General features: G+C 42.7%; 2 protein-coding genes across 3 annotated transcripts; both read right to left on the bottom strand.

Moving 5' to 3' along the window:
• Positions 1–1,384: 1,384 nt before the first annotated feature.
• Positions 1,385–6,304, bottom strand: LOC133929213 (mitochondrial import inner membrane translocase subunit TIM50-like). Its single transcript, XM_062375884.1, has 10 exons — positions 5,745–6,304; positions 5,539–5,627; positions 4,914–4,950; positions 4,341–4,402; positions 4,139–4,252; positions 3,524–3,628; positions 3,345–3,443; positions 2,815–2,971; positions 2,637–2,739; positions 1,385–1,867 (listed from the first exon to the last, which is right to left on the bottom strand). Exons 1-10 carry the CDS (start codon positions 6,094–6,096, stop codon positions 1,828–1,830), a joined length of 1,158 nt encoding a protein of 385 aa, XP_062231868.1. The 5' UTR covers positions 6,097–6,304; the 3' UTR covers positions 1,385–1,827.
• Positions 6,305–9,984: 3,680 nt separating this feature from the next.
• Positions 9,985–12,223, bottom strand: LOC133929211 (transcription factor PCF8-like). 2 transcript variants are annotated; one of them, XM_062375883.1, is made up of 3 exons: positions 11,821–12,223; positions 10,507–11,161; positions 9,985–10,425 (listed from the first exon to the last, which is right to left on the bottom strand). In XM_062375883.1, exons 2-3 carry the CDS (start codon positions 11,134–11,136, stop codon positions 10,282–10,284), a joined length of 774 nt encoding a protein of 257 aa, XP_062231867.1. In that variant the 5' UTR covers positions 11,137–11,161; positions 11,821–12,223; the 3' UTR covers positions 9,985–10,281. The 2 variants fall into 2 exon arrangements, with proteins under 2 accessions (XP_062231867.1, XP_062231866.1); XM_062375882.1 differs by having other exon boundaries at positions 9,985–11,161; positions 11,821–12,221.
• Positions 12,224–15,119: the final 2,896 nt, after the last annotated feature.

The raw sequence follows: 15,119 nt of genomic DNA, 5'->3' as shown, positions 1-15,119 counted from the left end.
GGCAAAAAAATGTATCCTTATTGTAAACATGTGCACCTGATATATGTGTGTTTCTAAACGTGTGTGTTGAATTATAAGTAAATTACCGATCTTTTTTTCCACTACCTTAGCCTTTAGGATCAACTAGAAAAAAAAAAGATACTCGTATTTGCTCTTACTTCTAACCCCTCTCATTAGGGTTTGTGTTGTCCCTTCTCCAATCATATCAATTGACTTCTCTACTACCCCACACAAATGAAGCTTTGGCATGCCAACTTCGCATCAGCATGAGCAACATGAAACATAAATTATATCAATCTTCCAAGGTATACTTATACAAGAGTATAAGGGCTAGACATGAGCAACATAATGCCTAGAAAGAGCAATAGAGACTAACATGGACAAGAGAAGAGGGATGTGGCTTATGAATGGCTCTACATGAAACATGAGCATGAGAATCTTCTTAACATACATTATTGGCTAGTGGGGTTTGACGTCTCCTAGCAACTAGGGTTCGATTCTCGCCTCCTGCACCAGAGCTTCAATGTTGTTGTGCTTTATCATATCTCTATAGCTTACTTGCCGCTAGGTAGAGTGGGCATCTCTCCCTCTGATTGAGTTTTTTTTTTAAACAATAGTCATGCTGTCTGAATCGGTTGCTTCTATACATTGAGATCCTATCAAGCCACCTCCACATTCAATGAGCTTAAAACCTTAACTCTATATCCATGTATATGCTTCTATTACTTTTGGTTAACCTCTAGCGATCCGTCACATGTAAGCTCTCGTCGTCATCAATGAGCAAGCACTAGGCATCTCCCGACTCCCATGACCTTTGTTAGTGTTCGTCTCTTACTACAGACTTAAAATTATTTTCCTTCTTTGCAGTAGATTCTAATTTGGGCATTCGTTGCAATAGTCCAAATCTAATTTTCTTTCTAGCCTCTTTGTGCTTTTTTCCCCTTCAGGATCTTCTTTCATTTTTTTGATATATATGATTTATTTAATAGAGTTTTAGCTCTAAAAATTCTCACATCTGAATTTCCATAGCTCTAAGAATGTATAGATCTAGAGCTAAGGGAACACTGAAAATATTTGAGCAAGGTATATTGTTTTCATTTTAGACTTAAATAAATACTTATATCACTTTATATTAACCTACAAACTTCAGATCTAAGTAGAGCTAAAAGCTACCATGTCCGGTTATTGCTCTTAGAACAACGGCTCCATCAAACATTAGTTGAATTTTAAAATCCCAATCTACGTGATTTCACATAAAATTTGATAGAAGCACCTCGCAGAAAAGGCCACCATCCGTATCTGATTGCAAGTATCCTTTGATGTGCTTATACAGTTTCTAATCAGCGCAGCTCAAACAAAAAAAAAAATGAAAAGAAAAGACGTGGATGGTTCAAGGAGCGGAACAACTTTTACACTATTGATGTTTCCCATAAAAATCGAATTACTATAACATGTCGACAGAATACATTGTCATTGGAATCTGGTTTTTCCCCTTGCAATGACGATGCCACGATCACTAAATGATCCAAGACAATCTGCGTTTCAGTTTCAGGATTCAGCACTTGCTGACAATTCCATCAAAGTAAAACTACAGGATCTCAACACTGACCATTCAACTGATGTTCTTAAAAGAGGGGCCCACTCCAAATCGGAATCTGATGGAATGAGCACTGAAATTAGTCAAAAGCATGAAATCTAAACTGACAAAACTACAAGATATCCTTCATAGCAGCCAACAAGCCGACATGGATGCGATTCGTATGCCCTTAAAAAACACCCCCCCGCAACTAGGATTCACAGATCAATTGGCAATTTTTCCAAGATCCATCACCGTCGCCACAAGCGTCTGTTCTGTTCTTTCATACGCCTGCCAGATCATAGTGTAATGGTCATCAGTTCACAAGAAACAAGATGTGTACATCAAAACAACTGATTGTTTGTATGGCTTGCCAACAGGCATCTTAAATGCACCAGTCACAGAGACTCCAGACAAGCATTTTTGCATCTAATATCAAGACCAAGGTGCGCGAAGGTAGGCTATTTTTTGCATTAGCTTAGTTCTCTAAGCATACCATGCTTTTGAAACTAAACCCTGGAGATGACAAAAAAAATCCACAACAACCCTCTACGAATGTACATTTGAAACTAATTTTAACAAGGTTTCATTGTAGTAATTGATCAATTAAAAAGGTCCAGACCTGTTCAGTTGCAGCATGGCCATTGGCTAACATGCCACTAGTGGTCAAAATATTACTATAAAGGCCAGGGTTTAGACCTAGTAATTTCAAATATTGGTGAGCCAGGCTTTGCGAAAGAGGGGCTAGACATCACTTTAACACTAGTCCAGCTTATCACCGAAATACTTTTTAAACCATGGCCAAACATTCAACTCGACCTTTAAGGTTAAGCCCTGTCTACACGAGGAATCTGGTGGGAATTGATTAAAGATGAAGTGTTCTGTTCAAGAAGTGTTAAAGAAGAAGAAACAACATATGTTAATTCAGTTCATAACATAAGGAACATATAAGCGTTTCATTCATAGAATTACATACAGCAAAAATGCACGGACTCAATAGCTTGAATATTCACGATGACAGGCAACCAGAATTAGAACGAGATAATAACCATGAGCTTACCTCTGGTGTTCCTTTGAACGCTCAAGAAACTCAGTAGCAACATCATAACCTTGATAGGATGCAAGCACTGTCCTAATGTCAGCGGGTCTAGCTGTGGCAACATCTGCACAGTGTGTTGGCTTGGTCAACATTTTATCACGTTGATGGCACAATACAATAGATGGATTAGAACACTTACACTCAAGAAATGGAATCAGATCCAGCAGTTGGGTGTCACCACTATCAAGTTTCCAAGGTTTGACCTGAATACAATTTTCAGGTTGCAAGCAAGAGTCAAAACAATGTGCGCTGATATAAATAACTTGCGCAGGGTTTCTGTTCAGCTTTGACAAATCCTGGTAAAAGATGGGGAAAAAAGAATAAGAGGAAAATATCAAAACAATAAAAAAACAAATAGTCACAGTTCAACATCATGCCTCACGGATTAGATGCTTGACCAATCCTTTTTGAAAAATAATGCCATAGTTCACTTAAATGTTTAGCAAAAGAAAGTTTATCTATCATAAAGGCCCTCTGTACATTTAATATAGAAAGATCAGTATAATGTCTGTATTTGTTTAGATGCTTTCTCATGTACGTGCTCATCATACTTAGTTAACTTTGGAAAAGATGATAGAAGAAATATGGACTAATAAAAATTGATACATATAGACCAAAGGTATGCAACCTATTCCTGAGAAATTAGGTAGAGCCCTACAATCTTCATACCCGAAAATGTTTTCCGTCCTGGTACTTAGTTGCAGGTCTTGATAACCTGTATCTGACATAACCCTTTGAGTCCAGCCTATCAATCACAGGATCAACGTACTACACATAAAACAAAATACTCATAGAAGTTAGGGCATTACATAGGACTCTAAATTCAAAGAAAGTTAAGACCAACTAACCATAGGTGGCTGATCCGAATACACAATTACTTCATAAAATTTTCCCATATGCTCCACAAAGGCATCAACTCCAGGCCTCTTAAAGGTCCTCCATCCTCTCTCACGCTTTACAAAGAGAAAACATAAGGCATTAATTTAACATTCTTGGATCACATTAAGTAGGAAATATGTAAAGGATGAGAACTAGGAAAATCTGTAGGATTTTAGTTCAGTTCAGTGGTCATCTTGCTATGTTGTCAAAACACACTAGGCAATGGAAAAGCACGAGCAGGCTGTATGCTTACACACATCCTAGTACATTTTTGACAATACAACCCACATTGTTCTAAAATGATTGACAAAAGCACGTCCAACCAGCACATTAAAAATTCATCGATTGTGATACAGACATAGTCCATATAGCATAAGTGCATAACTCATAAGTTCTATGCTTTTCGGTGCTGTATAAACACTATATTTATGTGCGTCAAATTTGGTATTGCAGCACAACAATCCAGATGTTATTCTAGCGCATTATACCCCAGCACCCCATCAGAACAGGCCATATTCTCTTTCCTGTATGGCTTGAAATAATGCTGACAGAAACAATGAAATGAATAATAGAACTGCACATACCTGCCAATCAGAGTAAACAAGAGTTTCATTCAGATCAAGAACTAGGGTGAAGACATGCTGCTCTTGAGGAAGTAGATCTGGTAGAAGTTTGTCCGATGTGGGTTCCGTAAAGCCCTAGAGTAAAAATACATAGAGCAATTACGAACACTTGCTAGAAATATGAATGTATAAAAAAATGAAAAGTTTATATTTTGTTACCAACCTTGACATGGTCTTCAATAGTGCTCCTAATATCCAAGTAGAGCTCTATTGCTGCAACAGGAACTGCAGCACCGAAATATACAACTCTAAGATTAAGAAGGTACAGAACCAACAAAGAAAAGCTGGAACTGAAACAGCAATTTAGCACAAAAACATGTACAAATTTAGAATATTAAGCGGCATATTCATTTATGTTTTCACAATTATTTACAAGGGTTTATATATACACACTTAACAAGCGGATAATTTAATAACAACGTAATTAGGATTGAACATTACAACTAATAATAATTCTTTAATTATTCCTAAAGTCCTCCACAAGTTCGCATGAATTGGTTGTGGGAAGAGTCGAAGCACAGGATATTAATCAAAGGCAAATATCAACTGTAAGAAACATTAAGTTGTACTGTGATTTCATCATGCATCACCAGATTGCCATGCAGACAAGTGTTCAGGAAGTGTATAATCACTCATCGGTAGAAGAAAGAAGTGTGCAGTAGCGGCTTTTGAGATCTAGAGAGAGAGAGAGAGGATAAAAACAGCAAAAAAAAAAGGAGCACAGAGTAGTTTGTACCTTTCATAGCTGTTGAGTAAGCCATGGCCTTAAACTTCTGCAAACAAGAAACACAATTATAATTCACATTTAGACAATGTTTCACAGTCAATTGGAGAAAAATATTCACTCTTTAATTTAATTCATTGTTCATGTCCACTCTCCCCATTTGTGCAACATCACGGGAGCACATATTTATTGCAAGTTTCTATATCAGCACAAATCCTTGTAAAAATCATTGATAATGTTATGGTGGCATGAAAAGAAAAGGAAATTGTTAGTCATCAGAACATCCCCCCCCCCCCTCTCTTTTCCTTTACCATTCCTCCATCCAACAGAATGGTACTCCGCAGCAAGTACCAAGTAGCCAGGGCTGGAATTTCAGTAGATACCAAACTCTAATCAAGAACATCCACAAATTTTGCCCCGTTGAGGCAACAGTTTGGCCTAGTCACCTTAATCTATGGGAACTCGAGCTGCTAATCCTAGTTGCATTACAACAAACTGATCTGTCAAAAGGATCATCAGGGTACACCTCCCACTCCCCTCTCAGACGTCCGAAGGCCAGATGCCTAATTGACTATGCAATTCACACAAATAATAACAAGCAACAATAAGGATCGGAAGATTGCACGGTACTACTTACCTCGAATTCGGAGGCATCTTCCGCGATGGGAGGCGCCGGATTCTTCCTGAACTCCCGCGTCTTCTGCTCCACCTCATCCAGCGAATATGCTACACACAACCAAACGGGAACAAACGGCACAAGTCAGACGCGCAAGCCCAAACTGAATACAGACAAAAACGAGGAGCCCTAGGACCGAGATCGCGCGGGGGACCGCAGGATCGCACCATAGCTGACGTATCCGAAGCCGCCGATGGCCCCAGCGACCGCCGCGAGGGCGCCGAATTTGAGCAGGCCCCACCGCCCGCGCGCCGCGGGGGGCGGCGGGGAGGATCCCTGCTCGCCGGCGCCGGCCGAGGGCTCGGACGCCGCCGCCCCTGCCTCCGCTTGGGCGGCCGCGGCGGCGGCGGTGGCGGCGGCGTAGTAGGAGGGAGCGGAGGAGGCGTGCCGGGAGGTGTAGGAGGGATGGGAGGAGGCCGGCCGGGAGGTGCAGGAGGAGGCTGCCCGGGAGGCGGCGGAGAAGGGGTGAGCGGTGCAGCTCCCGGGGAGGAGGAGGCGGCGGAGGAGGACGCGCGACATAGCGATCGCCGTGGTCGTGGCTTGGGGGAGAAGAAGAAAAAACAGGGTTTTTAGGTTTGGTTTTTAGCGGAGGAGGGTTTAAGCGAGGAAGACGGCGATCGGGAGGCAGAGATCTCGAGAGGCGAAGCAAAGGGTGGTGGTGTTGTGATCCGAGCAGAGTAGGAACGGCGAGATGGACCCGACGGAGACGAGTCGAGACTCCGCGTTGCGGCGGCGCTGCGCGTCGCGTCGGTTCCTTGCCGTGGGCTCTGGGCTACGGGCTGGGCTGCGGGACGAGGTGGGCCTTGCCGTGCGGTGGTATGCTGATTGTGGTTTGTTTGCGGGCCCAGGACTATTCCATCTCCCCAGCCCAACACGCCTCCGCATCATCAAGGGCACGTATCTATATTTCTGGCCCATTTTATTAAGGCTAGTTTGGGTGGGCTACAGAGGCCCATCCATAACCCACTCGACTGCTCTTCATTTTCGATTATAAGTGACACACACCACACTCATACACCCACGAGTACTTTGTACTACATATTTATAGATAATAACGCTACTCATGTGTCCGTAAGTAATGAGTAGGTGAAGTCATACGCCTACCACGACGCAAGAGGTGGTTCCATGCTCGACTACTCTTGTTCGTTTCGATCGGATCAAGCAGCCACTCGTGCGATGAAGCAGCTCCAGATGGCCGGCGTCCGCGAGATTATCATGCATGCATCATAGATTCATGCGACATGTTCTCGATCTGAAAGCATCTAGACACACGCCCGCGCACTCCAGTTATCATTTGGGAGCAACGCGACTGGTAAAGCAAGATGACGAAGAAATGGTGTATCGCAGGGGAGCACTCATGATCTTATTAGCTCGCTGAAGTACGAGTAAAAGTGAATTGCTTGTCTTTCTTCAACGTTGGTTAACAATGACCATATCAGCACACCAACGTCGCTATCCCTAGCCAGCAATAGACGGAGGAACCGAAGAGAAGAGGAGGCACGACATCTGAACTTGACGCGGGAAGTGCTTGTCCGGGCTCGACGTGAGCGACACCCGAGTGTTCCCGTGTCTAGACCCCGAGTGGGTGTGATAGCTGGAAGAAATCAAGGATAACAGAATAGCTATTGCTGCCTTGAACCTCTAATCCTATATATGTTCCTCGCTTAATTCTTCCGTTCTTCCTCTGAAATCCCCAATTCCCCTCAGCTTCCTTCCACCTACTTCCCTGCTGCTAACAGATCAGTAGCTGGTGGCAGTGGCCTCGATGGTTGAATGGTTAGATCATTTGCCACGTGACAACACCATGTACAGCACTCGTGCTTAATAACTAATCAGCCTATAACTAGCTAGCCGAACTAAGATAACCCCTTAATACGAGGAATTGATGGCATTTGCAGCAAAAAAGCTAGCTGCTTGGAGTAAATTATACCTACTGGGCTGTCGATTGTGCAATGGTCGACTTGCTGGTATTTGGGGACCATGTGCTTTCATGTGAGTGTGCGTGTATTGGTCCAGGGCAAAAGACACAGCGGCACAGCACAGCTCTGCTCCTGCATCTGAATCTGCATCTGCGTCTGCGTCTGCTGCATGCATGCAAACCCTAGCTAGCTAGCTAAACTGCAGGGCTATATACGCTGCAGATATGCAGAGCAGCAGAGATAGCTAGCTTTAATCCCCACATATGGGGGCCTCTCAAGGCCTTATGCATTTGCTAGCTATCATCCCAAGGCCACTCGTGATCTTTACGCACTCTCGCAGTCTCAACGATCATCAGAGCCCCCACACGGCCAGGCCTTGGCCGCACGCAGTCGGCTTCGGCTAGCATGTACTGCCTACTGTTTAGCTAGCAAGCATGTCGATTCAGTGATGTGACTCGCGAGCATATGCATGCATGCGTTTTTTGTTGTTCCGCGGGCATGCCTGTCTTCCCATCGCTAGACAGGTTAAACCGTTCGGAAGCATGTTAGCGTTGGAATACTCTTGGTTGTAGATAGATAATGCGTCTAATTTAAAAGTAGAGAGCACATTATTTTATTGGCTAGCTTTTTAGATGTAGAAATGTGATATTACAATTGATATCGAGCCCAATCTATAAAGGATGGGTCATAATCTTTGACAAGTCTATGTGAATGTCTGATGAATTATTTGTCAGTGAGGCATGGGCACAGGGACCATCAGCTAGTTTTTGTAGTGTAGAAATATTCTTTCCATCCTACAGTTAGTTTTGTCCTGGCTATTAGGCGTGGTTGATTTTTCCTTTCCACTGTAAAGCTGTGAAACGCAGGGCCCGATTTGACCGTAGTACGAACACGAGTGAAAACGTTTGTACGCTATGCTGGACCTGGTAATTAAATGATCATCGTATGCTTGGAACCGGTCGATGAATTAACTGTGACAGAAACCTTGATCAGTAGTTAACCTAAAAGTCAGCCTTAACTAGACGCCGCCACAATGGTGCGCTGAGCTTCCCCAAAACCTCTTTCTTCGTTGTCAGTTAGCACACACAAGACGTACCCGGGTGCATACATATAAGCAGCGGTTCACGTCAAAATTCAGATATCAAATGCAATCGATCTCTGCAGGAGCATGCATGCTGCTCATCTTTTTCTGCAAGTGGCTTGCATATCGCCATTTCAGGGGAAAATTTGAGTTACACATGCAAGCATGCTAATTAATCTATGTAAACTGTAAAAAGTTGTGTGTTAGGGCTAGCTGAAGATTGGTCCCAGCAGGCACCAAATGCGTTTCTCATGCCGCATTTCTGTTGCTCCATTTTGTGTGGAACGGCGGTGCCTCAGCTGCATGCAGGCACAGGGCAGTCAACTGTGCATATGCTTGTCAAATTGCCCAAAATCCAAAATGCGCTGCACTACACATACCATATATATATGGCAGCCTTTATACAAGTGCTTATGAATATTGGATACACATATTGTGCTGCTTGTTCCGACTCGTGAATTTCATATGAAATGTGCCAAGAGCAATATCTTATGAAATTCACGCATCCAAACAAGGCACAAAACTAGGACATTTTTACCAACTAGCTAATGACTGCAACTGCAGATGCATATTTGTGATAAAATTTTAGTACACCAAAAAGAATAATTCTTATATGTTAGTATTATAAAAAATACACAAATCTTGAATCAGCACTAGCTGTTTAATTAGCATGCGGTGAGGTAACTATGGACTACGGTTGCATTTTTTAAACCACTGCATCAGATCTTGATGCTGTTTTAATAATGGGTAGATCATGAATTGAAGCACCTCAGCTAATTAAAAATGTTTCAGATGTTAACAAAATTTTATATAGTCAACAAAAATAAATCAATACATATTAAAGCAGTACAATTAGTGGGAAAGTAATAAATGGATGAAAACATTGTATCAAGAAATTAGCCCTAAAATTTGAAAAAATTCCATTTCGGGTAGAATCAAAGTTAATTTGTGCCCATCGACCTTTATGGATTAATAGAGAAAATCCTTCAAGCAAATCCCTGGCAAGCCCTCGTAAATAGGAACAGGTGCACATCACCATCTTGCCATTATGTTGAGTTAAGCTTAAGAAACAAAAATCAGGCAACTTATAATAAATAGCAATCTGGAAATTGTTTCAATCATGTTTAACCGTAATTTTATTTCCACCCAGCCAATTAGGAATGACATGGCCGTGACTAATCTTATGACTTACATGACATAAAGGCCAAAGCATTTGATACGTATACACATTGCAACTGTACCAAGATAACTCGGATTAAAAGGGAACAATGAAAACAATAAAACAACTTCTCCAAAAGATAGAAAAAGGGAAAGCAAAAATATGAGAATCGCAAACTTTAACATGTCGGTAAGGGATGGGTATTGCTCAATCATGAAACAAAACTCCTAAGAGTAACACAAGATAGCTAAAGACAAATCCAAAACTTCTCAAATCGTTATTACAAATTAAAAACCAACACACCGTGAACAGTTACTTCCTTGTATAAAAAAAGAAGCAACAAATTGCTTTTGCACTCCTGAAAAACCTTACTATGCATGCTACCAGCTCTAGGTAGTTCTAGAATCCATCATTGATCATACCAAATGATATCGTTCCTCTAAAAAATGCAAACACAAATAAAAAAACAAGTACTTGTTGATTACTACTACTCCAAGAGCATTATTGTTCTACGTACCTTCTTGGAGCAGAGATCAGTGATCTAGTCACCCCTGGCTGCCGTAGTGAAGGAAGCCTCTTGCTGAGCTCAATGAGAGCTCGCCTTGCGAATTTTCGAGGTTATCTACAAGGAATTGATCAGCGGCTTCTTTCATGGCGAAGCTGCCGCCTTCCGGCGAGTAGAAGACGAGCTGTGGCCCCGGAGCCAGAGACAGAAGCGATGAGAACGGCGAATGGTGAGCCACCGTTTGAGGCGAAGTGCCGTGGTTCACCTGATCATGGACATTGCCGTTGGTCCAAGATTCACCGGCGTAGTAGAGGCCGTGAGCCAGCGGCATGGCGCCATTGACGAGGCCGACGGAATTGTTGAGGCCCATGAGCCCTTTGATGCCACCGTGGCAGTGGCGCTTGTCGCCGTCGACCATCACGGACGACGCGGCCGTCGCCGTGTCCGCGGCGGCAGCGGTGGAACGGTCGGCAGAGCCTGTCGTGAACGGCGTCAACATGGAGGACGGCAGGTGCGCGACGAGGTCCTGCGCGTGCGGCGGGAACTGCAGCGGCGGCAGCTTGTCGATCTCGTGTTGCGCGGCGTCCAGCAGCCAGTCCACCACCTTGCTCGGCTGGCTCAGCCCCAGCCGGTCCTGGAGGTCGTAGAGCTGGATCGCCGTCGGCACGGACAGCCGCACGCGCCGGTCGCGCAGCCCCTTGACTGTCCTCACCTTGCTGTGCCTGTCCTTGCCGCCGAACACCCGCGAGACGCGCACGATCCTCGACTCGGTCGATGGCGGCCAGTGCCGCGAGCTCGCCACGGCACCCTGCTTGGCGGCGCCGGCGCCCGCGGCCAGCTGCTCGGCCTTCGTGCGCCTGGCCAGCTCCTCGTTTGTGTGATTTGCGCTTATCATCCTCTTAAGCCGCTCATGATCACACCTAAACGATCATAAAAAATTCAAAACCAAGCAGGTAATTAATTCAGCGTGCATAAAATGTGATGACGAACATGCATCGATCACAGTGCGTGCTGCATGTGGTAGATCGATCTGGCCACTGTTCCACTGGTGGACGAGCAACCGTATTCGCTACACATGACAGGAAGATATGACGACAATGAAACATGAACTAGGATAGTGAACTGTAGCTCTTCATATATGCGCTCCTTATTATACATGCTATCTACAGCACGGTTTGGTTTTAAAAAAAATCTTCTACACGGATTAGTTTATTTGAGAGAGATCTAATTTGAAGGTGCAGTTTTTTTTGTTTTTTTTTAAAAAGATTTTTCTACAACTATTCCCAATGCAAAGGATTCATATAATTTATGACCACCTTGGGCATAAGGCATCTGTATCAGATTAGGATATATAAAATAGTATCCAAGATTAACTAAAAATCCCGGACAAATTAACTAAGTTGAGCGAGCAGTGAAGAAGAGGAATAAAAAACATGAAATCTGATTTACTATCTTGGGCAACCATTTGCTAGGAGAAAAAAGAAATTCCCAAAAGAACAAAAGATACTCCACAGAAACTACAGGGGGAAAGGAACAAATCAGTCGCAATAGATCTATCAAGAACCACTGAGGCACTTACAGGCATGAGCAAGAGTGTACGCATCCTCCTCAGATCAGCTCAAATCGCAGCTTCCTCCTTGCCTTATGAGCTGAATCAAAGGGATAGCCCAGCCCCTCCGCTAAAGCGAGCTCGATACAACGCTCGTCGGACCTCGACCGATCGGGATGGAGCTCGAGAGCAGGAGAACGACAGTGATGGCCGGCTCGGTACTGTAGCGTAAACCCTAGAAGCTAGCTGGAGATGGAAGGAAAGGGAGAGAAGCTGTACAGCTAGTATGTGTGTTTGTGCTGCTCGGAGCAAGCACCTGTGAACTTGTGGTGCTAGCTTATTTACATCAACTAAATGATCAGCGTCGCTTTCGGGAGCCTGTCCTTTTACCAAATCGTGCTCCTCGTGTGTGTAACCCGGCCACAATCGTGGATGGCCACTGCTGCAGTGACTCTCAGTGAGTAGTGGACATGGTCGATCATACGCTAATTAAGTACACTTCCCGCGTAGCTAAATGCCATTGGGGACCGTCTCGTACATGGAAGGCACAAGAGAATGATTCAGTTGCGATCATTTTCTGATGCAGAAGCTAGGATATCTCTTATTCTATTATAAGAGAACTGTGAGAGTGATTACTTTACAGTAAGACCTCAGAAGGAGCTTAACCAGCAACAATTGCCATATCCAATTGCTACTTCAGAAATGATTTTTAGAACTGACTATAATAAAGCTACTATAGTCAGTTTTGTAGCTCAAACCGACTGAAACATATCGTCAAGCCAAGAGCTGACTATAATAATGATTTATTACTATCAATTTATAGTAAAGATTAATTTTAATAATTATACTAATACAATCGATTCCAAACAAGAACCTATTAAAATATGTTGGTTTGCATGCTTTTAGTGAGATACTTGGAAATTCATAAAATATTCATATAGAGTTTGATAAAAAAATATTTATACAAAAATTATAGATCTCTACAGGATTTACAACTTTATAGTTGATAACTTTTTCATTTAAATTCATTTTGATGCCCAAATAATCATCAAAGGTTTTAGACAAGAAGAGGCAAAAGAAATTAAAATATACTTTTGCTCTTAGAATTCGGTGATATGTGAAATGGTAAGGAGGTTTTATGTGAGGTGAAAGGTTGTGGGTTTGACTTTTACAAACCAAACATGCACATATTTTGCCCAAAAAATCACACGACTCGTGATCTGCGATTGTTTAGTGCCACTTAAAAACCCGACAGTGATGCTAGTTATGAACACTAATCATGTCTTCTGTAATAATGGTAGTTATAGCATTAGTATTATGTTCAACTTTATGGCCCAAAGGGCACACGTCCTCTAAACCCTAGTATATAGTCCAGGGCGAGAATTTTATCCCCACACACGACTCATGGTTGCCACAATCTCCACCTCTCTCTGATTCCTTTTCTCTCCCTCCTGTCATCACCTCACGCTTATCGTTGCTGGGTACATGAAGGAGAGCACGGCGACCTCACCTGGATCTACGTTGAGAGCAACTTGCCGACCTCATCCGGGAACAGCGGAAGTAGGTTTAAACTCAAATTATCAAACGAATACGTCTAAACATAATGTCTTGATGATTATGAATGCTTAATCACGTGATTAGCGTTTTGAGATGTGACACGTGCCTTGTGTGCGACTGTCACATGTGCACATTGTTGACCCTCCCAAAAGGTACTTGCTACCCCTCTCCCACCCATATCTCATGGCGTGGCAAATTCTTAGATCTGATTCAATTTTTGTATACAGATCTAAGTGAACAAGCAGAGTCATGCATGAAGGTGCAACAAAGAGAGCAAGCAACATCATAAGTGTGGTGGCTTTATGGCCATTGAGAGGTAGATCTGCCATTAGGCGCACAATGAGGTGTTCGGCATGGAGGTAGAGAGGAGCATTGAGTTCTTCTGCAGTGGCTCCACTCTGCCCGTCATAGAGGGCTCCATGGCCGCCGCCGCTAGCAGCTTGTTCCTAGGTGACAAGTAGGTGAGGTGTTCAGTCGAATGCTTGGGTGATGGTGCCTGTATGTGATTAGTTTTTTTTTTGCAACAATCATACACTTTTGTATATATAACTCTTGCAAATATATGTTTTTCTCTACGTGTAAATGTATATAATTTTATATAGATAGATGTGTTTAATTGATATGATCTTTCAGTGGTAATAATTGGTGTAAAATTACCTTTACTTTTGCTAAAAGTGTATTGTTACATTAGGTTTTCGAAACCGATTGTAATAGCTGCCTATTGTTATAGTCTCCTTCTTGCAGTTGGTTCGACAATCGATTGTAGAAATGGTTATGGACCATCTGTGAAAATGATTTTTGCATCAGTGAATGTAAGGCTGCCGCTTGGAACACAGAAATTTCCGAGAAAACAATTCATTCCTAATATAAGTCCTAATTAACTGAACAAACAAAATTATCTCACATATATTAAAGGGTTATATGTGAGCATGGACTGCTTTAAGGGAGTTCTCATATATTCAACTATAGCATATCATTCCAAGATATCACAAGCTTTCCCAATATTTGCATCAGCATACAGCGAACCTACGCAAATCATTCAGCACCGGAACCTAGGAGGCTACTCTGTATAGGGCAGGGACCATGCTTCTTTTGGGCACCCAATAGGCAGCAGCTGGACCACCATGCCTTTTTATCCTTTTGCAAGATATACACATAATTTGGGTGAAATAAAGAGAAAGAGACCGTAAAGACAAACTAGATCTCTTCAAACATCTTGTTACTAGGAGCATGTTTCTTGAAATTCTCAACCCCAACAATATATTCTGCACCTACATTTTACCTGGAAATACTCTTATGTTTTAACACCAAGTACAGCACGTGATGTATGCAATCCCTAAGTATTCTGATCTATGACTGAAATAATTAGCAAAAATCAAGTATTATAGTTTAGAACACCAAGTGTACATATCGTATAAGTACATGCCAAACTATATACCAAAGCTGAAATTTCCACTTATTGCCTGAAAAAAAATCCCAGTAAGTAAAGAATTTGAGAAGGTCCAGTATATCGTGTACTCCTTGTACAACTACTATAGTAGTAATTTTCTAGTCGTCGTAGGCACCTCGGTTAATTTTCTTTTCTAATAGCCTGTTGCCACAAGCAAAATTGTCAAGTTAGCATATTCTTGGCGTCCAATCTCTCTCTCTCTCTCTCTCTCTCTCTCTCTCTCTCTCTCTCTCTCTCTCGCTCTCGGGTCCGCTGCATCACTGAAACATAATACCCAGATCGACCCAGAAGGTAGCTAAAGCTAACGCTGCCATGAGCTAGG

The sequence above is a fragment of the Phragmites australis genome, chromosome 9 (genome assembly GCF_958298935.1).
Source record: "Phragmites australis chromosome 9, lpPhrAust1.1, whole genome shotgun sequence".
Taxonomy (NCBI): Eukaryota; Viridiplantae; Streptophyta; class Magnoliopsida; order Poales; family Poaceae; genus Phragmites; species Phragmites australis.
Note: the sequence above shows the minus strand (reverse complement) of the source record. Positions and strands in the feature narration are given on the sequence as shown.

Excerpts from the sequence above, each read along its gene's own strand:
- LOC133929213 (XM_062375884.1), bottom strand. The coding sequence starts at position 6,096 with ATGTCGCGCGTCCTCCTCCGCCGCCTCCTCCTCCCCGGGAGCTGCACC. Across the intron at positions 4,951-5,538 it reads AAGATGCCTCCGAATTCGAG|AAGTTTAAGGCCATGGCTTA; the intron begins GTAAGTAGTACC and ends TCTTGTTTGCAG. Across the intron at positions 1,868-2,636 it reads CGTTCAAAGGAACACCAGAG|GCGTATGAAAGAACAGAACA; the intron begins GTAAGCTCATGG and ends ATGATCTGGCAG.
- LOC133929211 (XM_062375882.1), bottom strand. The coding sequence starts at position 11,136 with ATGATAAGCGCAAATCACACAAACGAGGAGCTGGCCAGGCGCACGAAG.